The 25,301-nt window shown below is 54.1% G+C and overlaps 6 protein-coding genes across 6 annotated transcripts; 3 read left to right on the forward strand and 3 right to left on the reverse strand.

Annotated features, from left to right (window-relative positions):
- Positions 1-1,915: 1,915 nt before the first annotated feature.
- CCMA1212_009472 (uncharacterized protein) lies at positions 1,916-2,263 on the reverse strand (the record flags this gene model as incomplete). Its single annotated transcript, XM_073706555.1, has 1 exon — positions 1,916-2,263. A coding segment is annotated over one exon (348 nt), but the record flags the coding sequence as incomplete, so codon positions are not given.
- Positions 2,264-8,537: 6,274 nt separating this feature from the next.
- CCMA1212_009473 (C2H2 type master regulator of conidiophore development brlA) lies at positions 8,538-9,712 on the forward strand (the record flags this gene model as incomplete). The annotated part of the gene is made up of 2 exons (XM_073706556.1): positions 8,538-9,391; positions 9,457-9,712. 2 exons carry the CDS (start codon positions 8,538-8,540, stop codon positions 9,710-9,712), a joined length of 1,110 nt encoding a protein of 369 aa, XP_073554921.1.
- Positions 9,713-15,824: 6,112 nt separating this feature from the next.
- Positions 15,825-18,308, forward strand: CCMA1212_009474 (uncharacterized protein; the record flags this gene model as incomplete). The annotated part of the gene is made up of 2 exons (XM_073706557.1): positions 15,825-16,020; positions 16,093-18,308. The coding sequence occupies 2 exons, from the start codon at positions 15,825-15,827 to the stop codon at positions 18,306-18,308; spliced, it is 2,412 nt and encodes an 803-aa protein (XP_073554918.1).
- Positions 18,309-20,519: 2,211 nt separating this feature from the next.
- On the reverse strand, positions 20,520-21,697 carry CCMA1212_009475 (Protein alcS; the record flags this gene model as incomplete). The annotated part of the gene is made up of 5 exons (XM_073706558.1): positions 20,520-20,666; positions 20,727-20,911; positions 20,995-21,218; positions 21,334-21,423; positions 21,516-21,697. The coding sequence occupies 5 exons, from the start codon at positions 21,695-21,697 to the stop codon at positions 20,520-20,522; spliced, it is 828 nt and encodes a 275-aa protein (XP_073554919.1).
- A 1,458-nt stretch (positions 21,698-23,155) lies between these two features.
- CCMA1212_009476 (uncharacterized protein) lies at positions 23,156-23,926 on the forward strand (the record flags this gene model as incomplete). Its single annotated transcript, XM_073706559.1, has 1 exon — positions 23,156-23,926. One exon carries the CDS (start codon positions 23,156-23,158, stop codon positions 23,924-23,926), a length of 771 nt encoding a protein of 256 aa, XP_073554916.1.
- On the reverse strand, positions 23,719-25,038 carry CCMA1212_009477 (uncharacterized protein; the record flags this gene model as incomplete). Its single annotated transcript, XM_073706560.1, has 3 exons — positions 23,719-23,968; positions 24,037-24,314; positions 24,430-25,038. The coding sequence occupies 3 exons, from the start codon at positions 25,036-25,038 to the stop codon at positions 23,719-23,721; spliced, it is 1,137 nt and encodes a 378-aa protein (XP_073554917.1).
- Between the last annotated feature and the right edge of the window lie 263 nt (positions 25,039-25,301).

Raw genomic sequence — 25,301 nt, forward strand, 5'->3', positions numbered from 1 at the left:
ACAAGGGTACCCGTCCTGTCGTGTTTGGCCATTTTTCCAACGTCGCGCGCTTATCAGATTTTGACAAGCGAACGGCCATTGTTGCGTTTCCTTTTAGGGAAATCTGATATCCTTTGACGTGTCCTTGTGCAGATACTCGTGTCAATAGATGATATCATGGGCCAATCGCGGAAGAGCCAGCCAGACAACTAAGAGTACCGCCACAACCGCTAGCTTTTTCTCTCCCCATGTTCGTGGTCTGCCGTCGGACTTTGTGAATAACTTCAAGCCACTGATATACGAAATGATTACCTGTATGGGGATTCAGCAGCTGGCACTGCAAGGGGACGCACCGCCGAGATGAACACTATCATCGGCCTTAGTCGTGGTTAGGACCGTCTGGTGAGTAGTAGCTCGACAATCGCTTTGTGACCTCCTTTTCCACCACCCCCCGCGACAACAGACGCATCTCAGCCAGCCTGCGGCTAAGAGCAATAGACGCGAGAGGCCGAGTTTCTATGACGTCCCCACAGGGATAAGTCTTGGCAGAGACGCACTCCTCACATCGCCGCTGTCTTCTCCCAGAGCTGCATGCCATGCCAGTCCAAGCAGTATTGACTTGATGTGAAACTTGTTTGTCTGGAGCGCACATCACTTCTCCCCCCACATCGAAGAAAAGAGCATCGTATGCCATGAGCTGCGGAGGGAAGACTGAGAAGGGACCGACGTCTCCCCCCCACCAGGGGACCACACCAAGATCCAAGGCATGGGGACCCGGGGCCTTGTTTTGGGGCGATCATTCTTTGCAGGCACTTGGCAATGGCGTCTGCCTCGTGCTGGGAGCTGGGAGCTCATCCCTGGATCAACCAACCAGTTGGCCCCGCCATGGATCTTCTCATCTGCCCCGATGCTAGTAGAGCTGAATAGACAAGCAACGCCGAGCACGTAATCCAGTCTGTCATATATCATCTCCAGACGGAGATGGTGTAATTTGCAGCCGACTGAAAGAAAAGGCGTGCGGTTAGGTGTGCAGTGGACCTTGGGCGGTAGCAGTCGTCCATTAGTCTCCAAGGGCCACACGGCCAAACAGCTGTATGATATTGCCAAACGATACTGGAGAGTGATGGTTGCTCGCTTCTCCCCATAAAGAATACCGAGGATGTGGCACCCAGACGGTCTTGAGATTCCAATACCGTGTTCTCGGCTCCGCTGGGCGCTCTGCCGCCCCTCGATCAGAGATTGATGACCCTGGCTCCACGCTCCACGCTCGGACCTGATACCGGGCACATCTGAATGGCAAATTAATCTACCACGATGCTGGTAGCAAGTGTCCTCTAGGGCCAACATCACGAGGTAGTAGTGACGACACTAGGCATGGGGTTCGTAAGAGGGATAGGCTGAGGAGACAGCCAGGGGCGCATCATAAGGAGAGAAGGACGACCAACTCGTCGCCGCTCTAGCGGGCACACCCATACGCACCGCTCTGATATTGCCTTGCCCGAGGTCGCCGAATGTGTCTGGGCTGGGGGCAACCTACCGCAAGTGGCAATGAGTTGATGCAGTAACCCCCTTCCCTCAAACCTCGACACATGTACTCGCGCATCTCCCCACAAGCTTCTCGCGGAGCCGCTTTGACCATGACCCCACAAACTATGTCAGGAGAATACGGTTGTGCCACTCGGAGAGGCTCCAAATCACACCCGGCTACCACAGGCGATGTGCTCAGAGAGGCTGAAACTGCGTGGTTGATTCTACAGTGTATCAGCGCTCTGAGGAGCTAATCGAGGGGACATGGTAAGGTCAAGGTCTAGGCAGAGTATTGCCAGCTACATCCACCCCAGTCCCGTCGAAATATTGAAGCACCCGGTAGAGACAGCATGACAGTGAGTCGCCCTTATTGGCGGGGACGCATCGTGGAGAACCCATCGGAAGAATCTTACAGGTTACCAGTTAGAAGCAGGGCGGAGCAACGCGAAGAGGGACGGTCCGGATGGTGCATTTCAAAGGATGCAAAAGTCGGTTTCTGGAGATTCGCGTTGGCGGGACGTAGGTGGACGAACAGAGCCCAATGCACTTGGTTTAAGGCCCAACAAACGGATGAGCCGGCTGAACTCGGTAACATTCCGGAGGGAAGCCTCCATGCCTGAGGGGAACCCGGATTGGACGTCGGCAAGCCACAAGTTCTTCTTCGCTTTCTCCGCTGAGAAGATGGCGAGGAGCGGGCCGGATCGCAAGGGTGGGAGAGAGGCTCGAGCGGGGGAAACAAAAGCGACCTCGGTTGACCACACCCGTCTCCCGTCCTAACAGCAGGAGCGTGGCACTACCTGTCTGTGACGGTGATGCTGCTCAACCAACAAGAGGAGAACTGACAGTCGCATGGCTTCATATGCATCCAAGATGTGACGTACGTTCCAATGGATGTAGATGACCAGCGGCCGTCCATCGGCACAGACTCAGCTCTGATAGAACTGTCCGAGTATATGCCACCATCCTGACTGATAGATACATCTTCAGCCAGCAGCCAGGCAGATATGCTTCCATGCCTTGTTGCGTGGGCACATTCATCGGAGAAGAAGGCCCAACACTGTCCAGCTGTGGCCGTCTTTCCCTGGCATGTTTCCCCTGAACATGCCTTCTCTGATTGGGAACGTTTTCTGTGAGTGTATCCGCATCGGTCGACGAACAGTAGTTCCATATGACAAATCATATATACGTAGCCCTAGCAGTGTTCAGGAACTTTTGCCTGTCTTTGGTTGATAGCAAGATGATCCAATGCCGAAGAGCGAGCCTCACATCGGGCTGGAGCTGGGCTCGCTCCATGTCAGTATACAGCTCCTCCTGCTTGCTTAGATCCGGCCTGGTGTGGAGGGGGGAAAGGGCGACAACAGTGACCCGAATGGAGATAAGATGCGGAAAAGAAAATCTGAGTGGGAGAACATGATGAGGTGCTAGGCGGACAAATACGAGTCATGATGGGGAAAAGAAGGAAAAAGCAGAACATCTCATGATACAGCATAGTGGAAGGCTGATAACCCAATTGCAGGGTAAACCGTCACAGCCGTGGCGGGGGGTCGATATGCAAAGAGAGCTGAATCTCACCCATGCGGGCAGTGGGGGCTTCGCCTGGTAGAGATTCCGGGGCTGTGTGCCTGGATGCTGAATCTGTATAAGTGCCGCAATTGGTGATGGTTGCGAGGGCCAATCATTGGCTGGCCGTCAACTCATCTTCTTGGCTCGTCGGCCTGGTGGTAATCCATGCGGAGGCTAGGCATATGACCTGTCGATTTCCTCCGGGGCGGGTCACCGACCATCTAGCCTTTGCCATGAGGATGACGAGGCAAGATTCACAGAGCGTGCATGCTACAGCTCATTTCACCCTTCTTTGCCATATTGGAGAAATGATGCAGTAGTGAATTAGCCGTCTCTTGAGAGCGTATGGTTGATGGTGTGCGGGCATGATCTTGGCGGTCACACCGGTGCTGCATGTATCAAGACATGCCAACACCAGAATGCATGACAGCTGTCGAATATTCCCCAAGAGGACCGAGAAACCGACAGGCCGGACATCCATGCTGCCGTGTCACCAGTAATCGCAGGCCAACATATTCCCGGCTGTTTGGGAGAGGGTGTAGATGCAATCGCTGGCTAGTACAGGTTGAATGATGTGCTACACCTGATCTCGTCGTTTCGACCGGTAACTAAGAGCTGGCAATCATCTCTGAGGTTTCGGTAATGTCGCCCCACCGGGGCAAGGCGATTCCAGATACATACAGTAGGACGATCCAAATGGCCTAGGGAATAGCAGCGGGAAGTTCCGTCTTCGTTGCCTTGGGCTAAGCTGACCTTTGATAGCAGCTCATTGGCGAGAATACGACATCCGGGAACACCAATCTCGGCCGAAAGTCTTTCCCCGATCATGCTATAGCCAGTGGTATGGCTGCTAAGGCTTCGTCACAAGGCTCAATGCGGAGTGCATGCTCGGGACCTGAGTCGTGTCAGCGGTTGTTGGGTAATTCATCCAGGAAAACTGCACCCTTGAGATCATCCGGATGACGGATGGAACGGTTCGGTGCTCGAGCCGGCGTGGTGCAAGGGGTGTAGCCCAACTGCCTCCAGTGAAGGCATGCCTTTAGGGTAAAACCCGTCGTTCTTTGGCAATGCCGCAGATGGGGCATTACGGGAGTGGTGTGGCCCGGCACTGATGCCGTCTCCCACTGGTGATTTGTGCCGCGGCTCATCCAGAGAGCGCCACTCATTAAACGCGGCCACAAAACGGAATGCCGCGTCAAAGCGCACTGGCTACTGCACATGCTACGCCCGCTGCAGTTAGCATATCAGGTGGTCAACGATCTTGTTGCAGGACTGATCAGTCCAAGCCAGAGGCTTTCAGACGGCGCGGCGGTGGCGATGAGGGTTGTGGCGGGAGTTGAACCGGGCGACATTCCGGAAAGGTGGCGGCATTTGCTCGGCGTCGAGCTACGGGCAAAGATCCATGTCCATGGAGATAGTAGTGAGGGAGCATCACTGGATGCTCCGTAGCCGCCATCCCTTTTGTTTGCTAGGCGAGGCACAATTGCGAATAGACGTGATGGTAGTAGTAGGAGTGGTGAGCCCGCCATCATCAGCTCCGATGGGTGTTATGACCGGTGCGGCGAATGGCAGTCGCTCAGAGTAGGGATAACCTGCATAGCGACCGGCTCATTCTAGGAGCTGCCGGCCGGGTTGGACTGACGAAAGTGACAGATCAGAGAATCAGAGTGATTCAGCTCTGGAGCGGTGATCGCATGGCTCCCAAAGCGAACGCGTGGCTCGGCTTTGCTTCCTGAGAAGTGCTCACCCCAGGATCAGAAACCTCCAAGGCACTCAGTATTCACTCGTACGGGCGAACTGTTGCACATCTCCGAGGAACAGTTGGGGGGATGTTAAACGGAGCGTCCTTTCCCTGATCAGACATTGTGCTCTGAAGGGGGAATCAACGGCGTTAATGGGCTGATGGTCCACGAAGGGACCGGACGGCTTCCCTGCGTATTGCCTGGGGCATTGGCACTCGGCCTCGTGCGTGCATGTGCTTTGTACTCGTTAATTGACGCACATTGACTCGACACTGGCCTTGATGTCAAACATAAGATATTACGTTACTCAGGTCGTAAGCCAGGGAGACGACGAGCGGCGAATCAGCGTGGACACGATCCCAGACAGCAGATGTCTCCCTTGAAGACGGATGGGGCGGGAGCCGATCGTCTCTGGCCTGCGAGGCCGCGAGAGACTTTATCTGCATTAGCCTTGCGGTGACGGTCTTGGCTCACATCCAACCGCGCCATCGAAGGTTTCTGCGCGCTGTCCAGGATCGAGAGGCAGGGCGAGTGAGGTCTGGCGATATGAGGACCGGGCCAACGAGGTAAGGCAAGGTTGGCAGAGGTTAGGTAGGACCCTAAGGTACCTGGTAGCCTTAGGCAGACAGCAGGGGCAGCTGCGCATCTCGGGATGTGGATAAGCCCGCCCCCCGATAGCTGCATACATTATATGCAACACTCTGGCACCCCGCTTAGCCGCACCATCTCCAAATTTCTCCCCAGGTACGAGACGTTCGTACCCTGACATTGCCTAGGTACACAGCCTCACCGATGTGCCAATGACATCACGTATCACTGCCGCGTCGCCTTGTTCCCCCAGTTCTTGCAGGCTACCAGTCATCTTCCGAAGCGCGACCCAGCTTGGGCAATCGAGCATGTGAATCTGGCCAGCTGGGCCAGCCTGTCGGGCATGGTGGAAAGCTGCCCCTGAGCCGTGAATCCTCTCCGTGCGCTGCCTCGGCCCTAAGATGAATAGATCGGTTCGTCATGAGCTAATCGCCAGCCCGCTCAGGGACCCGTGGACTCTATCGCTTAGTGGATGGATCGAGCGTGGCCGGCTCTTGAGAGGGGGCGACAGCCGGGCAAAGAAGCTGGGGCCAAGCGGTACCTGAGCGACGACGGCGTCAAGAGTGGGCTGCGGCCGTCGTTTCTGGCCTGCGATTCTACCCTGCTGACGAGGGCTGGTTGTGTGAGACTTGCGTGCCAAGCGCCAAACTCTACAGAGCCCTCCATATGCGGTCTTCTGCTGTGTTCCCTGATCTGATTCTGCTGCACGCTCTCCAGCCGTTCGTACCTCGATGAGAGACAGTTCTGGTCTCGATATGGCGTGGCTGTCAAACCGCGGCCGCTCAGAATCTTGGATGGACGTGTTTGCCTGGGCCCGGCAGCCGGCCCCCCNCCCCCCCTCCCTATGCCCAGACCCCATTGAATCATTCTTCAGAGTATCCGAGGTAGTGGCAAGGGCGCACGCCAAACAGAGTCACGCAAAAGAGAAGGAAAAGGCAGAGATGGACAGAGCAGAGTCTCTCAGGTCTGCCGCGGCTGCTCGAAAGAGAAGCCCGTACTTCCCTTTCAACTGACACGCGCAGTCTGATTCTTCGATGCCTCAAATGGCAAGACCTTGACTTGAACTCTATTGGCTATCAAACTCACCTAGGCCTACTCTGCCTGATCGCTCACTGATACGGCAGTTGTCTCACTCACTCACATACGGAGTTTGAGAGAAATTATGGCCTATGGTGCCCACATTCCATCCTGTCTCCGTTCCACTGCAATTCCACTCGAGGCTTAGACCACTGCCGATTAGAGTGGAGTGGTTTGTGCAAAGGGTTCACCTTCATTTGGGGATCATCTGGAGTCGACACAATGATGGAGCAGCACAGCGGAGAAAACTCTCCTCCCACCATGTGGGTGCTAGCACGCTGTCCCTGCATTAAAGATACTCCATACTGACCTACGTTACTTCGCCTCAAGACGTCGAATTCGAGCTGGGACCAGTCTGTCAAACGGAGCTGTGTCGACTTTGCTCGTGCTTCATGGCCAGGATAACGCGGGTCAATTCCTCCAGCAGAACTAGGTGACGGACATACTGCACACGAACGACAGGCACATACCGTACAAAGTACAAAGTACTACACGCATGTGCAAAGCCTGATGGCGAGAGATCCGGCCAAGCTACCATTGGGCGATCATCATGCAGCGACCCCCAGCAGCCAACCGGGCACATCCGATCTTCCTAGCGAACAGGGGGACCCTGCTAGCCAAAGAGGTGCTCTGGTCCCAATACTTTGTACAGAAGGGCGAATCATACCTAGTACGAAGTACTCTTACTGCTCCAGAGTGCGACTGGCAACGCACTGCTCGTCGCAGGCTGAGGAATCGGAGCCGCTTCACAGAGTGATAGGACACCAGCGTGGCTGTCACTTTCGCATTTGCGCACGCTGGGGGGTTGTTAGGCTGGCGCCGAGCTTCTCCAGCCAGTCGGCTCACGACCTTGCACAGGTATGTTGGCCTCTCTTTCTGGCCGTGAGATTTCATTCATCTTCAATCCCTGTATCCAGGCCGCAGAAACGGCCGGCATATCCAGTTATCAAGCCGCTGGCTCCACGTAACTACGCCAGCTCTGCGCGGGTATGGATCTTATGCGCATCCAGATCCTATGCGGATTGGAGTCCATCTTTGTTCTTTCTGCTGCCGCCTCATCAGGTATCTGGCAGCCTGGTGCGGTGCGTCCTCCAGTCTCCAACAGGGCCCTACCTTGCCCTGTCTCCCAACATCAAGAATATCTGGACAGGGCGCCCGTGCCAAGCGGTACGCCCCCCCACAACCGCGGCCACGATACATGGTCTGAGAGATTGCGCTACGCATGGCAAGATGAGTGGCCATCCACACATCCATGGAGCAGCTTCTATCTGTCGTTTCTGTTCTTGTGTCTACTGCGGGAGTAGGACCACAGTTGCCCATACAAGCTGGCTGCAGTAGCGAGTAGCTAGGGCAAATTGGACCCCCTTCCCCCTGTATCCCTTTGCACACACCACCCCAACCCCAGTCTTGTGCGGATAAGAGTCGAGATGGCCAAAACATCACCGACTACAGAGGACACCGGCGAGTAAAGTCCGTGATTCGCCCTCGCCTGACTCGTCCTGAACCACGCCCCCCCCCCTCGATCTCGATATCCGATCTATCGAGCTATCCTTGACTTTTGCAACGCATCCACAATCTCTCTGGGCTGTCTCGGTGCCTCTCTGTCACTTACTGCCAAACCTCTTTCCCCAGGGATTGGTCTGTAGGTTGGCCTGTCTCAGGGCCCGCTAAGAGCATCCCCAAAGCTCATTCCAAAGGCGATGGTATATCTTCACTCGTCCGCCCTCGACGAATAACACAGCATTCCCGATCAGAATTCCCAATCATCCCCCCAAGTTCTTGTACGCGCGATCTTTTCTTCCCTGCTGTTGTGGTCGATCTGCTTTGCTTGGAGTACAGTCTCCAAATTGAAGGGTCTTCTAACTTACACTCCTTCAACACCTCAAGAGACAACGAATAGTCTCCAATCGAGTTATCATCACCACATCGACATTCAGCTGGCAGCTTTCCCAACTTCCATACTTTCTTTTCACAAGGTCAATTTGACCTCCTTCCTACAGCTCACTGCCCTTGTCTTTCGTTTTTCTCACTCATTTCACCTCTTCACCTTCAATACCCAACATGCAGCACGCCGAGCCGGAGTACCGATTCATGGATGATGGCCTGAGTTTGGCCATACCATGCCCTACAACCAGCTTCTCTTCGGCTTCATCTACTTCATCTTCACCGTACGAGGTCTTTACACCCACTTCTCGTCGTTCAACGCCTAACAATCTCAGACTGGACTTTGACGGCTACCAGTCATATGGAGGCCACGGAGAGCTCACACCGCCTTCGGTGATGCATAAGTACATGTTTGGTCCCGTGAAAGCGGAGCACGACCGAATGTCTTTCTCTTCCGCTGACGGCACTCTTCCCCCTTCAACACCACTGAGGAAAATGAGCGACGGCATGCCCTATGACCACATCCTCGACATGAACAACATGACCACACACTCTCTGGGTTCCATCACTCCTTCGGGTCCTATCCCGGTTTACGCTGGTGCCTCTTTGCCACATTCCCCCTACAGCATCTCTCCCACGCACAGCATCTCCCCCTCCGAGATGGGAGACAATGCGTCTTCGTGGTGCAACAACAACAGCCCCATCTTTTCCTTGGGGCAAAAGGTGCACTCTCCACAAGATGTCGAGTCTCTGGAGCTTGGGTACTCCCACTCCCACTCTCCGATTAGACAGTACTACCTTCACAGACTCCCGGTGACTCCCAACAGGCTGTCGGCCCAGAGGGAAGCCATGGTCCGTGAGGCACGGCTCAAGACGACAGAGCTTCACAGCCAGATGAAGGTCCCGCGAAGGGTGCCCGAGAAGCATGACAGCTCATACGACGTGGTACGCAAGGCCATGTGCAAGTGTGACTATCCCAACTGCCAGAAGGCCTTCCGAAGGAACGAGCACCTGAAGCGTCACAAGCAAACGTGAGTACCGCCCCAAGCTTCTACAGGAGCAGACAGCACGACGGATCGCTAACTAGTTCCATCAGGTTTCACGGCGAGGGCCCCAACCGATTCTCCTGCGAGTTCTGCGGCAAGGACCAGTTCAATCGTCAAGACAACCTCAACAACCACCGCAAACTACATGCTCGCCCAAACAGCCGCAACCGCGGGGTGGAGTTCATCCCAGCTGCGGTGCCGGTCATTGAGCAAGAGGAGCGAAGCCGCAAGAGGCGGGCCCCTCCCAAGTCAAGACTGACCGCAGGAGGAGCGCCAGGGCCTGAGAAGCGGACAGACAGCTACTGAGGGCATCGCCTATCCCTGCCAGCCTGAACCGGTCAGACTTGACTTGGCGTCATCTATCGAGTCCCATTCCATATCCCGGTCCATTCGTCCATCTGTCTGTCAGTGGGGCCAGCAAGCCACACCCGATAGACGCCGAGGCGTCGGGAATGACTTGGGCCGTGACTGGCTTGCAGCAGAGCATCGGATGGCAGCAACAGGACTTTCCTTTCTTTCTTCTCTCTTTCTTTTCGCACTCATGCAGTGGGAAAAGCAATCTTTGCCCCATGGGACCGACTTTTACCATTGGTTCGTTCTGATTGCAACATTCTCGCTTGCAGGCTGCCGCCCAAGCCCAAGACTCTTCTTTGTCTATCCTTGGACCAAACCCCGTCACGCATACAACAACGCACACATTCGGGCGGTCAACGTCACCAAAAACAAAAAAAATTAAACAAAAGCACCATCATTCAACATTGGTATCTACGGGAACCCACTCCATTAATTTCTTTTATCACGGTTTTATTTCTTATGGTGGCAACGGAGGACAGGGAATGAGGGAAGAATATCGGCGCCCTTTGTGTGGATTCTTTTTTACAGAGTCTTGATATCCAAGGTGGGAGTGAATGGATACGTACATGGTCATGCTTTGTTTCCTTTCCGTTTTTTTTGTCTGGTTTTCTTTTACCTTCTACGGTGTTCTGAGTTGTCTTTTCTTGCCTCTTTGGACCCCTGCCCAAGGTACGCTCCGTGGCAGTTGCCGCCGGCCCCCAACTATTTCATCATCCATTATTTTTTCCCGCCTGCCTGGCTGCATGCATGCCTAGGCGGGCCGCCTTTCAGCTGTTGCTGTGGCCGGGGGGGGGATGATGGATGATTACGTTTTTCACCGATGCCTCAAGATATACGAGACGGTATGGCCATGTGATGGATTGAGGATACGCAAAACTACCAAGATGTATAATAGCATACACACTTGGCAATGTATAATATACTCTTATGTGACGAAGAGAACTTGGATCTGCATATTTGTTTCATCTTTCTGTGTCTGCTTGGCTCTACCTGGTTCACCGCTCTTAATGGTCGCTGCAAAGAGTTTATCGTAAGTGTTGGCAAATTCCTGTATATTAACTGCATGCAGGTTCTATGGAAATGCCAAGCCGTGGTTGGCTGCTTTCCGTCAAGAGGCTGCCTGGACTATTGCAGAGCCTGTAGCTCCGTACTTTTGATGCCTTTGGAGGTGGGATCGATATCCATGATCCACCTCCAGCATGCCGGGAATACAAACAAGCAATACCAGCTCTAACCTAGCTGCCCAAAAAAGCGGTTCGAAGCAGGGCAGGGGTGCGTTGTGCGCTGCGGCGGGCGGAGAATGCCCATCTCTCCCCCTGTCCTTGTCTACTGTATGTGCTGTATGTATGTATGTATGTACTACGGCCCCCCAGAAGCCCAGGTTTATCCATGCTGGATGGAGTTGGGAAAGGAAAAAAAAAAGAAGAGGCGGCTGAGAAACTACCAAGAAAAATAGATGTGGGTGGCGGGAACAAGAAAGAGTGGTATCAAGGTGGATTAGTTAGGGGACCACGCACAGACATCAGTCAGAAAGAGAATGGAAAGAGAGGAGGGGGGGGACAAGAGACAGAGAGACATTCCACACGGGATCCCAGCAGGGAGGAGGCCGGGTGAACACGAATTCACGGGGGACTCTCGGCGACCGGTGCGTGTCTGCGACAGAAGTGTCTGGAACCTGCAGCGGCATTGCAGAAATGGCTTTTGCTCTTTTCACTTTCTCTCCGTCTTTCTACTAATAGAAGCCCTATCTCTTACGCATTTACACATGTGCTTGTTGGCTTTGGAATGAATGGGGTAAAAATAAAAAAAAAAGAGCCAAGGATAGAGTGGAAAGACTGCAGCTAGGCTCTCACCGGTTCGACATGGGTGAGGATCGATGCCCGGGATTCTTGCGCGCTACTAATGTCCGTGCCAGGGGCCCTACTTTATTACGCAGTGCAGCAAAGCATCTATGTCCTGTGTGCGTGTGTACTATCGCCATGGGAGGGGGGAAAACGGCTGAATGGGCCAGGATGTGGATTCCTGGAGCTAAAGCGTAGATCCTTGATCCCTTGCTGGTCTTCTTTTCTACCTACCTTTACTTCCAAGGTAGCTAGCTGAGCAGTAGCTTTCTCGGAATCTGCTAGGGTGTTTCCGTAGGGGACTTTTCTTCTTCTTTCTTTTCCTCCTAGATCTGGCCAAACTAGGCAATAATTATACTACTCCATAAAATGTACTATATTGTCGCCAAGGCGGGGGGGAGGCGTGTCGGTTGAAAGGGATGAGATGGATGATTGAGGGGGAGGGCGTGCAAGGAGCGTGGGAGGCCAAGAGGCGAGCGAATGGGAGCTGTGGTAATGTGTTGGCAAGACGATAGTAGTACTAGAATCGAGGTACACGTGCATTTCTTGCTGGGAAATTCTTGTGTGTGTCTTGGATATGAGGAAATTTAGTACATGTATACTACCTATACTGTTGAGGTTTGAGCTGCGCGGGTCGCTTGAGTTGCGCTTGAGGGCAGTTGAGCGACTCGGTGGAGGGGGGAATGTTCAGTCAGGGCGACTGAGTGGCAAGGGGACAGAATGAGGAGACACTCAACTGACACGCGATTTCTTCAGTCAATTCTCCCTCTTTTCTTTTCTCTTTTCGCCCATTTCCAGTGGTTATCCTAGGAGTCTAAGTGAGTGTTGGGCATTGGGGACGGAAACTTGGGTGAGCGTCCATTTGTCTTCGCGACCTTTTCCCCTTGTTACCATGGAGTGCGAACTACAGGAGGAATACTCCGTAGACGTGGCGACAACCCCCCCCCCCCCNAAAAAAAAAAAAAAAAAAAAAAAAAAAAAAAAAAAAAAAGAAAAGAAAAAAAGAAAAGAAAAGAAAACGATACAAGATAGATCTCCGGCTTGGCTGCTGACCTTGGTGATGTGTCTATGCGGTCCCCACGCATGGCAATTGTCGACCGGAAAGCCAAAAGCCCCATCATTCTCCTTTCTCCCGGCAAGGCGCGCTGTCATTAGTCAGGTGACGAACAGGGGGCAGAGAGAGAGATTGATCTTTGGGCCGATGGGTTACATGTGCACACTTGGCTGAGATGCAATCCACGTAGAATGTATGGGCATGGATGTGGCCCCCTTACCTAGCACAAGCATTAAATGACGCGAGGGGGCGAAGCAAACGGGCGCGTGGAAAGCTGGAGATGGAGATGAAGAAGGAGAGCCCTGAGAAAGGGGATCACCGGTGCGTCCATCGTGCAGAAGGTAGTGCGCCGCCTCTTTCTTTATCCTACATCAGTCTCAGTTGAGCAGGGTATGTAATGTTAGTATTCGAGATGTGGGCAACGGTCGAGGGCAGCAATCTGAGGGCAGATCATCAAGCCGAACGCCGAACATTTCGATGTGTACAAACGGCAATGTACCTAATAATGTGACTCCTCACACCAAGTCTCAAACACAAGATGCAGACAGACGGGGTTCGTTTCACGTCTGGGATGGGCATGTGTGCTTGTGCGCTGTCTACATGTGCTCAGCTGCCTTGTGTACTTGTACGTGCATATGCATGTGTGTACAACTTTGTTGTTCCAGCCAACGGTCTGCGAGGGGGGGGAGTGATGATGAATATTTGATCATCACCGAACAAGCTGCTAGAAGATTCGTCCGCGCCGGTGCCATGGCCTCGCCTCCTCTCGTTTGGGGATCTGTGCGATGGCGGCAAGGAGAGGCGGCGGGACGCTGCGTAGCCGGAGTGTCGGGTCGGGCTGTGCTTTTTTCTGTGCGTTTGTTGGGTGGGATTCACGGTAACAGTAGTATGATGGCCCGAGCTGTCAGGGGCGGCGGTATGTGGACGAGATGCTTGAGATTCGATTCCAATCTCTTTCAGTTCTCGCATTGAGTGGTTGCCACCACTTGTTACAGTAGTGGGCATCTTGCTCGGGGCTGTTGACTAGCACCACGGCCCTGACCGTCATCCTTGGGCTTTGTCCAGCAGAGGTGCTTCAACTGCTCCGCTTGAAAGACGGCTTGAGGCGTCTGGGATGATGACCTGGCAGCTTCCTAGCGATGTTGTTAGCTCTCTCTCTCTGCTGAAAAGCCGGGATGCGTCCCGTGCCGCTGGAGTGTCGGAGCTGGCCCAACGCTGGATCCATCGTAGCCCATCCGGCCGCTGCCTGCTGCACGAAGCTTGAAGCCCGAGCGCTCATACGTACTCCTCATGTTGTACAAAGTAATTAATATGCACGACCACGCAAACGGGCGGATTGGGGACCGTGGGCGCGGGCCTGCCTGCCGCCGGCCCGCGTGACGCACATGGAGGCGTCCGTACCCAAGGCTGGAGCTGGGCCTGTGCCTGAGTCGTGTAACGTGGGCGCTTGTAACTGTCCAGGTCTCCTCTCCGGTTGCCACCTCTCAGCGTCTCCCAGACATGCTTTGCATTGAGACGCCCGGATGATGCTGTTGCCGAGCAGAGGCGGTTTGTTGTCGCAGCAGACGAGGGTCGGCCATACGTCGATAGGCGGAGAGCAACGTCATTGATGGCGGCAGCGAAACTCTGGCGGTGAGTGAGGCTGATGCGTTGTCTCAGTTGTAAAGGTAGGCTGGATATAGTAATAGCAGTATGAAGCATCGTCTGGGGCCTGCCACGACACTCTGGAAGAAGACGCGGAAGGTCCCGTAACAGCTCATCAGCGCGCCGGCTCCAAATACATGGGCTACCTAGTCGCGCTCAGCCGCGTGCCTCGCGTGCGTGCGAGACTGTCGAGAGTTGCGCAAGGACCATCCCGGCAAGGAGAATGAGATGAGATGGCGGCTTGCGGCACGAGAAAAGCGCTTCAGCTGTCTGTGGCTTGTTTTGGCCCTGGTGCGGTGAGGTTTCGAGGGGGCATGTGCGTGATGCGAACTGGAGGCGGCGATTGGGCGGCTGGTGGGCGGCGGGCCAGAGTACCCGGCACCGGTGTGGCGCGCGGCGGCCGCGATCTAGCCGCTATGGAGCAAGCCACAGGCGGTACAGGGGACAAGGTGCAGGCGTTGCCTGACCGAGGCTGCGGGTTATTGGGCACCTGCATGAGGCCCGTGATGCGCGCTGCAGTTGGGTTTCGTACTTGTGCTGGTACGAGAAGGGTCATGATGCAGTTGATTTTGTGAGTGGCTTCAGTGGGTGGACGCTGTGTCATGGGTGTAAGCAGCTGTATGCCGTCGTGGCTTTAGAACAAGTATCGAAGCTTTACCAGCACCCAGCCAGCTCATTCTGCTTTTGACGCACTCACACTGGCACCGGACTGGCATGGCAGCTGACTGCATCCGCTTTGATTTCCCTCTGCTGCATGTCCAGTTGCATCACCCGCCCATGCTATTAACGGCCTTCTTTTCTCAGAGATGGAGTTCGATCTCGTCTTGGCGCATCGGTCCCTGTGGAGAAGCCCGACTGCAGGCGAAGCTATCCCCCATGCGGGTTAGTCCATGACAAGTACCGTCGCAGCCGGGCGGAGTACCTGCTCCGCTGCGAACACTCGGCGTGGAACTTGGAGCCACATGCGCAGTACAAGCCCCTGCTAGCCCCGACATCATGAGGTGGGCAGGTCCGACCCCACACTGACTGCTCCGATGGGATGCGGTGGATGCTGCTGCGTTCGCACTTGCCTTGGCGGGATGCTGCCTGTGTGTTGCTCCTTCTTGCCTTGGCTCTGGCTTTACTCAGCCGTTTGGCTCTCTCTTGCTCTTTCCTTCCAGCTCCGATGCGCAGCGAGGAAGGTAAGGTACGACAGCCGATAGTATTGCTTGGCCTCGACCGGCGTTGCGAGTACTTGTCTGCGAGGTCACCGCTGCTGCCTCGTCACAGCCACAGGCTCTGCGCCACGCCCATTTCGGATCCCGACTTTGAATTCCGTCCTCAGTCCCATCAAATCTCATCCCTGCACCACCAGCTTCCTTACCTCGTTATCCCACACAGCTTGCAGAGTACCGATATCGTCCGTTGATTCTGGCGATCCAAGTCTTGTTCTGTCCATGTCCGGCATTTCTTAGCTTCATCTCTTTCACCATCAAGCCACTGCTGCGCACCTGACCGCGACTCTCCGCGTTGCGCATCCCGCAGCATGCATGATGTTCTGCCGTCATATTCGGAGGCCATCGCTCGACCCGACTGGCTCCAGCTCGCGGCCCCATTCATTGCAATCACCGACTATCCGGCGCTGTGTCGGGTCAGCCGCCGCTGCTGGCACATCTTTGCTCCTATACTTTGGAGAGACCCGTGTGCGTGGTCCAAGCGCCTGGGACGGAGCACAGCCGATGGTGAGTCTTGAGCCTTGACGCATCACAGCAGCACCCCCAGCACATGAACGGCACTTATGCGTCTTCCGCCAGATACCGGACCCTTCTGGAGCCGCTTCCTGCTCCGAGACGCGCACCTGCTGTCACCCAGGACGCGCGAGTTGATCCGCGTGGTGGATGTAAGCAAGGCCATTGCGATCAACGATTTCAACTCGTGGGCAGTGAATGCCCGAAGGCACTTTTACAAACTCCTTGCGCTGCTCCCAAATGTAGAGAGCCTCTTGATAGATGACTATTGCCGGGTGAATGCCCGCTGCCTCGACCATTTGGACCCGTCCCGTCCAGATCGCAGGCTGCTAATGCTCAGCCTGAAAAATACCGGCCATGGAATCAGCCGCTCCCTCACGGAATCAAGGCACCTCCGGGCGTTAGTTTACTTGGATATATCGGGCCCCGCACCTGTCGCTTTCGCATCGCTCGACGCAACATGGTTACCCGAGTTGCGTATCCTCAAAATGTGCCGTAAACAGCTCACGGACTACCGCTGGGAGACGTGGGCAATGCTTCTCCATCTGCGCCTCTGGAGCCTGGACATAAGCGATAACGAACTGACTGATGAGGCCGTTCTTAACTTGACGGAACTGATCGATGTTCATAACCATTTGCGCACAACGGACCGCTTTGCCTCCGAGGGTATGCTCGAACGTTGGCACCCGAGCGGTGCTCATGAGCAGTATATTCTCCGCGAGTCAACCCTGAGCCCCGTTTTCCTTCCCGGCCCGAGATACCTCATAGACGCGCCCCCAATCAACAACCCGGAGGGCGCTGATGACCCAGATGCATCCTGGACCCAGGTCCGAGCCGATGGCTCTGCCCCAGTGCGTCCAGACACACTCGACGGTGTCTTGGACCTCCTGTCTCGGCCTGGCGTCTCCGGTGCCACAGAGCACTTGCCGGGGCGCAGAGGCATCACGCATTTGCACATCTCAGGCAACAGATTGACCGCAGCCGGCATCCAGGAGCTTCTAGTGCACTCTGAAGGTCATTTGGAGCTTTTTGACTGTGAGCGGATGCTGTTTTTCCCACCGAGACGGAAGACGACGAAGACATATCCACCAAGCCTGAAGGCCCCCAGGCTTTATGTCTCCAGTGCCATGCGAATGAGCGGTCTTCCGGGCTTGGGGCATCTATTCCGTCCCGTCTATTCGTCCAATCTTCGAGTTCTAAGGATTCATCATTCGCTGGTGACGAACATCCCCACACTCACGATGGATGGCTTGCGGTCCATTGAATGCGCGTACTTGGCCGAAAAATGCGTCTTTCCCCGTCTTGAAGAAGCGTACATGCTGCCCTTTCTCCCCGATATGAACCCCCGGCTGCAGTCTCTTACGTTGACTTGTGTACCCCGATACTCATTTGGTCCCCTCATCTGCAGGCTGGCTTTCTTCTTCCGCTTCTTGAGCCTGCAGGCGGAGGCGCTGTCTACCCTGACGAAAAAGTTCCAGGCGGAGGGGGGGCGGCCCCTGCGACTGGTGAGCGGCCTCAGGCATGTGGCGCTGGAACTGGAACCAAGGATGGCCGAGGAGCCTCTTGATCTTGACGTCGAGAAGCTCATGGCCAGTGGAGAGGCACCATTCAGCTTTTTTGATTCCCCTCTGACCGAGTCCAGCAAGGCGAAACCCAAGCAGCCCCGCACAATCGATCTTTGGAGAGAAACTCCTGACCCGTCCGAGGCTCCCCCAGTCAAGCTCGTTCGTCATGACACAAGGGAAGGCGACAACACGATGAGTCTCAACCAACCAAATAGAAGTGACCCCGAACGCCAAGTATGGGTGCTGTATTCCAACAAGACCAACATCTCAGGGGTTACGCATACGACCAACTCGGTGGTTTGGGCTGGCAATGGCTGGTCACCAAACCCTGTCATTCGGAAATACAACCATTTGGTCGTCAACTACCGCCTGCAAGAGGGAGTCGGGCCAGCTACCATGCACCAAACTAGGGCTGGTGCTCCGGTCGGCTGTCTCCTTTTCCACACAACCTGGCTCTTCGCTGCCATGCCGCAGACCTTGGAGTTGCCACCGGATGTCGACTCGCAGAAAAAGCTGGACGTGGCCGCAGAGTTGCGGCAGCGTTGGTGCCGGACACAAGAGGACTACCAGAGGGCAAAGGAACGCTTTCCCAATAGACAGTATTTTACCTGGGATGGCAAGTTTGAGGTTATCGATCCCCAGCCGGTGGATAACGGCTGGCTGCTCTGGAAGGCGCATAATGAACATGAACCTCCGTATGAGTTTACAGGAGAATGACATCTGGGATCATGAACATTTCAGAGCATCACTACCACTATTAGCGGCACGTTTTGGGGCATGAGAATGTTTCTTCACTGCAACCCTTATCCGTTGGGGCTTTCGCTCGGGTCTGGTTTGTGTATAGCGAAAGCTGAGACATGCGTCGCAACCGACCCTTCATGAACGCAACTCAATATGCACATACCAAGTCTACGTCTGTGGCCAATATTAGGGTAATGAAGAAGCATGTCACGCATCTTGTGGTTCGATGCCGTGGTCGGAGGGGATCAACCAAGTGTGTCTCTATGGAGATTTTGATGAAGACATGGAAGACAGTGGAAGCGACCAACACGGTCCGAATGGTGGATAATGTTGGAGGATGGACATTCTAGTGATGCTGATGACTGTTCGTTACGAATATCCTTGGGATCGGGCAAATCAAGGTGGAGCGTGGAGCCTATCTGCCTTGTTTTTGTCTGGGGCCGAGGTCGCCACCAATGCGATGTTCCTTGCTTGTATGTACGTCCTGCGTCTTGCGGCTGAGACAGACAGCGCTTTTCTCGCAGAAGGCGGTATGGGTGCATGTGTATGGGAATGGTTTGGGTGCGGCCGAGGTTTGGGCTTCTTGGAGATCTAATCGCCGGTTTGCGTCCTGATTCCTAGGCGACTCTTGATCGATGGAGTTGGAACTAGATTGTTGCGCTGGCTTTGGATTGCATGGGCCGTTTCTGCACGGGACTGGGGTATGTGGACTTGATGGCAGGAAGTGTCCCTGCACTGAAGCATCGGTGAAAAGAAATCCGACGGCTTGCGTTTGTCGAACTTGCACCATCGTCATGATGTACGCTGTTCCCCTTGGCCTTGGTATCATTGCTGCGGATGAGTTTTCCTCAGCTTTACAGTACTAGCTTGTAGGTAGGTACTAGGACAAGGGACTCGGTGAGCGTGTGCATATGCAGCAATGACGGGGGCGGGACATCTGATTTGCTGGGTCCTGCGCAGCTGATGGTCGCCCCGTCGGGGCTGCTTGTCAATTACATGTTCTGAAAGATGATTGGAGAATTGGAGAGTTTCACTTGAGAGCTATTCCTGGAATAGGTATGAATGCATGAAATGGAATTTCATTCAATCTTGTTGATACGGGGTAGGGTCATGTTTCGATAGTTGTTTTCACATGCTTGGGATGAAGCTAATTCTTTTCTTTGCTTTTATCACTTAGTCTGCTTGGTGTTCATAGTCTGAAGAAGCGGTGGACTCGATGTGTTGTCTTTGGGGCATGCGTCTACAAGTAGGGTATCTGCACGTGGTCGTCTGGTTGAGTCGGAGGGGATGGATGGATGACAGTGGGCGAAGTTGGGGGTCTGGATGGCGCTGCCTCGGCATTGGCTTGTTTCTTTTCCTTGGATGAGACACCAATCATATTTTCATTGGTATGTTCTTCACCGAATTTGCAAAAGGAGTTGGCGACTTTGATGGCGGAGAGCCGAATGCAGCCTGCTGAATGGGGAAAGCAGCCTAACAAGGTGAATGCAGTTTGAAAGACTTTTTGCCAAAGGAAGAGACTAAAGCATCGCGATGACCTTGAATATGAGAAGGACATCAAGGTAAAAGCGAAAGTACTGCATGTCTGCGTGTTTGCTTGATCGGAGTTGTGTGAGCGTCTGGTGATGGTGGAGCGGTGAGAGGGAAGACGTGAAAAGGAAGAGGTTAATGTATGCGTTGCTGCATGCGAGTGAGGGTCTTGCTTTGACTCCCTCAGGGGTGGGCGATGTATTTGGGTACTTGGTATAGATGTTGACGGCTTTTGAGATGATCTCTGGAGACTGATATGGGGAGTTGGGCGTGTTGTTTACGTGTAGCTGCTCCCCAGATCTACAGGGCTGTGGTTACGGAGTCTCATTGCCAATGACCCTCGATGCTTGAGCACATTTGTGTGAAAAGTGGTATTGTTTCCTTTGGTCTAATCTAGCTAGACTACTGTAGGGCAACGAAATCATGGAGAAACACGTCCTACCTGAGAATGGTGCTATCGTTGCCATCTCTTTGGTGGAATCAAGTTGACATAGAGCTAGGGACACCAAAGGGCCATCGAAATCAAACAGCATCGGCACACGGCGAGAATCAATGAGTCGAATTCTGAGGAATCGTCCAAAAAAAAAGGGTGATTCGTACTAGGAACAGAGCAAATGCCGTATCATGGCCTTCAACTTTTTGCATCATAAACCCAACTCATCTCTCTCTGATCGACCTTCCCTTAACCACGTTGCTCAAGTCCCCGACGGGGATCTGAATCGGGAAATCTACAATTGCAAGCGAGATGGCGAACAGAATGTACCACCCGGCCATACACGTTACAAAGGCCGAAGCCCCAGCGCCCTAGACATAAAGGTAAGTTTCCATTGCCCTGATACGGGTGCTTTCAAAGAGCATACTTACCACAAGCAGCTTGTGAGCATAGTGAGCATTCCCCGTGAAATCCTCCGCCATGGCCCAATACGCTCCCGTCAGGAGCCCGAACGTAATAGCCAGAGTCAAAAAGATGATGAAGAAGGCAACGTTGGTGCGAAGCGAGCAAACGAGGAAAACAAGGGACAGTAACCCCATGAACAAGAACCAGAATCCTGTTGCAAAACATGGTCAGCGCTACGAACAACATGACGGACAACTGCTTCTGCATGAGCATATTGTGGGATAGGCAGCTCACCTAAACTGGCATTGAACCCAGTCGTCTCAAGCCCCTCAGCAGCATCCTCACCAGCCCCAGCATACGACGAAAACGCCGCAAAGGAAGGATTCAAGACGCCGCCGTACGACAGCCAGAAGGTGCCAAAGGAGCAGAAGACGACGGCGGGGAAGCTGTTGCCGAGGATCCATTCGAGGAGGCCGCCGAGGGTCATGAGGATGCCGGCTTGGAAGAAGTAGACGGGGCTGGAGGCGCAACGGCAAAAGTGGTTAGCTAGTCTTGTCTTTTTTTTTGTCTTGTTTTATCGTGTTTGTTTGTAATGGCGTTTTGGATTGAGAGGGCAGTTGGGAAAAGCCGTACATTGTTGCTGCGCCGCCGCCGCTTGCTCCTCGCCAGCCCATGAGGTTGCAGGATAATGGCGTGAGCGCCATGAGGAAGCCAACGAGAGCACTATCCGCCAGATCCAACAGTTAGTCAACGTCATCCCAGCGATCCACCATATCTGCTTGTAGCAGAAACCAAAAGTGAGTGCGATTCCATACATTGGCGTGGGATTCCCAAACGTATCCCTCAGATGGCCCTTGACCTTGCTCTGCGGCGACAGGTACAGCTTCTCGAAGAGCTCGGGCGTCATGGCGATGCTCGTCGCGGAGCGGAACCTGTTGAGGGCCTCTGCGCGGTCCGAGTCGGAGTCGACGGTGTGGGTGCCCTTTTCGTCTGCCATTGTGCTATTCACGATTCCCCTTGTCGTTGGAATTCAGGGCGAGGACGGAAAAGATGAAGCTAGTTTTTATTCAGTGATTGGGTTGGAATCAAAGGCAAAGCAGAAGTAAGCTTGTTGTGTACGACACGCACCTCTCTATATGTACATGGCAGGCCTCTTTGCATGAGCCCTTCGATGCCCAGCTCCTTTGTCCCGGAAGCCACGCGAGGCTCCTCCCACGACTCTAAGCTCCGTGTGGTCCAATCCCAGATACTCCACGAATCCTGAGCAAGCTTCCCTCCCTAGGCCCGGTATCAGGACGCATCTCAAGTCCAAGCTCTCCCAGATCTGGCATCGACTCCTCTGCCCCGTATGTACTAACAAGACCAAAATAGCCCCATCATCAGGCCACCTCCACACCGACTACGAAGCAGCTGCGAATCAATCAATCTCGCACATGCGGAAATCCCGACTCCACGAGATCCACCCCGTCGAACCGTCCCGTCGTAATACGCCAATCTCCAATCAAAGCAACGGTTGCCTTCAACGTACCAGCACAAGGGAGCTGGAGAACTTACCCCAGATTCTCCGGATCTTAGTCCCGTTGAGATCCTTCGGGCGAGCGGAAAACAGTGGGGAATGGGGAAAAGGGGGGGATGGGGATGCGGGAAGTGGGTTGTTGTCTAGGACATTGCCCAAGATTCAGAAATTGCCTGTCAGAACAATAAAAGCGATTCTTCACTTCTTATACTTGAAGAGAATTGAAAACACTCATTTGAAGTTCACGAGATTTCGGCGCATCTGCCTGTTGTTGAGTCGTCAGATGAGCCATAGATGCTTCATATGTATAAGCCGTGATACCCTTGCCTTGACGTACCCCAATCCCCAAGCTCGAAGCTAAAGCGCCGCTCGTACGATGGCCATGCAAGCCACAAATGCCGACATAATGAATCTTCTTTGCCGGAGATTAGACTTGAATTCGCAAGCTCCGTTCTTTTCGTATTTCAGATTTCGACTTGGACAACTCAACCAACCTTTCTTAGGAAGCCATAACAGTATGTATAACGAGCTGACTTGAAATTACCCCAATACATTATCTAGTCCATTTTTATCTCATGCCAACTGAATCTCTCTCCATTTGTCTAGATGTTTGTTAGGCCCACTCCATCATCGTCTTGTGGTTTGTGCAGGGCACTTTCTTTGTGCCGTGATGTTCCCATCCCGTTGGAAAAAGAAAACCGGTAGCCACCTAAAGAGGTATCATTCTCTGTATTGCTTGGTTATGCATCCCCTGTCAGCAATTGGAAAAGACAATGTGGACATGATATTTCAAGAACCACTCTTCAGATCCGGTGACGAGTAAACTATCAGGACTACCCCCGGATTACTGATTATTACCACAACGAACGTTATACTCCGATATCCCCCCAACTCCCACTATTGATTCGCATACGGTTCAACCCCCCATCGCCTTCCCAAATGTCACACTCAAGACACCTACCTTTGTCGACCTTACACTCTCCTCGAACGATACCTCACCACTTCGTTGACCCCACGAATGCTCCCACCTCCACGCCAACTACGTCGGTCATGCTCCCGTGCGATAAGACGACACAAGAACCCTTCGCCTTCACAGCGAAGCTCGTGTCCGTCGACCGGCGTCCCCACGAAGCCAAGGGCCCAAGAGGATGGGCGGAGATTCCTACTCTTCACCCGCCTGGGGAGCCATATGCTAGAAGTAACTCCGCTGCAAAACCATATGTAATAGTCTTTTCGCCAGGAAACCAGCTTACATCTACTTGGAAAATTCAGGGGTTTGAAACGTACATAGCAGCAATAGATCAAGAAACCAATGAGTCGATCCAAGACTACGCTGTCCCAGCCAAGCCCAAGTCAATTCAAAGCTATATCATCGATCCCAACTCAGTCAATCCAACCAACCTACAATCAGACCAGCCTTCCACACATTCACCAAATCAAAACATCAAACATCCACACAATTTCAACATGTACATCATTCGTCAAGGTCTGCATCAAAAGTTTCACCTCGGCAACCCCTGCCTCCTCTCCCTAAAAGCCCTCCTCAAGCCTCTCACCCAGCGCCATAACTCACGCCACCACCGCGGCGCAAAGCCCAGCTCAATCGCAAACGGATCCGCCCAAACCACCATCTTGAACATGAACCATCCTACCACGCGCCGCCAGAAGCTCATCCCAGGTCTCGACCGTCGCCACATCCTCCACTCGTAAAACACAATCGTGTGTCCGATGCAGGAGAAAAAGGCATGGAACCTTACATCACAGTCAGTCTACGCAACCAACAGGCATCCCTGAGAAACATGGAGATGGATGAAACTTACAGTAACCACGCAATGAGCAGTATCGCCCCTGCCGCTCCATAGGAAGACACTTGCAGGCCGCTGTCCTCTGAAGCCTCATCGACGGAATCGTCTTCCGGAGACGCTCCATCCACGGAGTTGTTCGACGTGAGCAAAGTCGTCCGAACAACGTAATACATCATCCCCACCAGCGCCAACAGACGGTTCACCTCCATCAGCAGGGGCAGCTGATACAGCTTCCGACCTCTGTACCTATAAATTCCAAAGACGGAAGCAAAACAAGTGGCAAGGAAGAGAATCTATCAAGGCCCGTCAGTAATCAGTCTCTCCTGTTTCCACCACACGATATGACACAGAAAGCCTACAACCCCAATCAAGGGGGACAAAGAGAGAGAGAGAGAGAGAGTAACTCACAAAATACTCTTCCTTAATCCCCTCAACCATCCAAAAGCACACAAAGCACACCGCGCCAAGAGTCAGAAAAACCAACCACTGCACCGCCAACGTCCACCAGTAATCCCTCACCGCCCGCGCATATCGCCCGCCGCACCCGCCCTCGTGGAACTCGACCCCGTCCCACTCCGGCTCCAAGGGAACCGCACCTCCGCACCAGCGACACACCCAGAGCTCCTCGCCGCTCACCAGCTCGTACAGCCGGCCGACGTCGAGGCCCTCCGCCGCCGCGCAGTCGAGACAGCGGGCGGCGAACGGGAAGCGCGGGTCCAAAGGGTCGCCGCGGAGGAGCGAGCCAGGGTCCTTATGTGCCTGGCAGACGTGGCACGTGCTCGGCGTTGGTTCGGGGGATGGGGCCGGGGAGGAGGACGACGACGGAAGGACGCTGCTGCTGCTGCTGCTGCTGCTGGTTGCGGGGACGGGGCTGCCGGGCAGCTCGGGGATCGGCGGCAGGGGACGGGCGAGGGCCGTACTGCGGCCCGTGGTTCGGAAGGGGCTGGGGCATCGCACCACGATGGGTGCGAGGTCCGACAGTTCGTGCCCCTGTCCGGTTTCGTGGGGGGCAGCCATGGTGTGGGAGAGACGGGGGAGCAGACCGAAGAAGCAAGAGGAAGGGAGACAGGAGAGCAAGTCAGAACGGATATCACAGTTGTATGATGGCTGTGATAGCAATGGCTGTGATGATTTATGGATGAAGTGAACCGAAAGATGGGATCTCGACGGAATATATGGACGTTTGCTTTGCCTCTGCCCTGGAGGGCTGTCTTCGGACCTTTTTCTTTCGACCATGTCCTCTTCTAGCTGCAAAGGGATGTGGCTGATAAGTTTGTGTT

The sequence above is a fragment of the Trichoderma ghanense genome (assembly GCF_004382785.1).
Source record: "Trichoderma ghanense strain CCMA-1212 chromosome Unknown scaffold_17, whole genome shotgun sequence".
NCBI classification, from domain to species: Eukaryota; Fungi; Ascomycota; class Sordariomycetes; order Hypocreales; family Hypocreaceae; genus Trichoderma; species Trichoderma ghanense.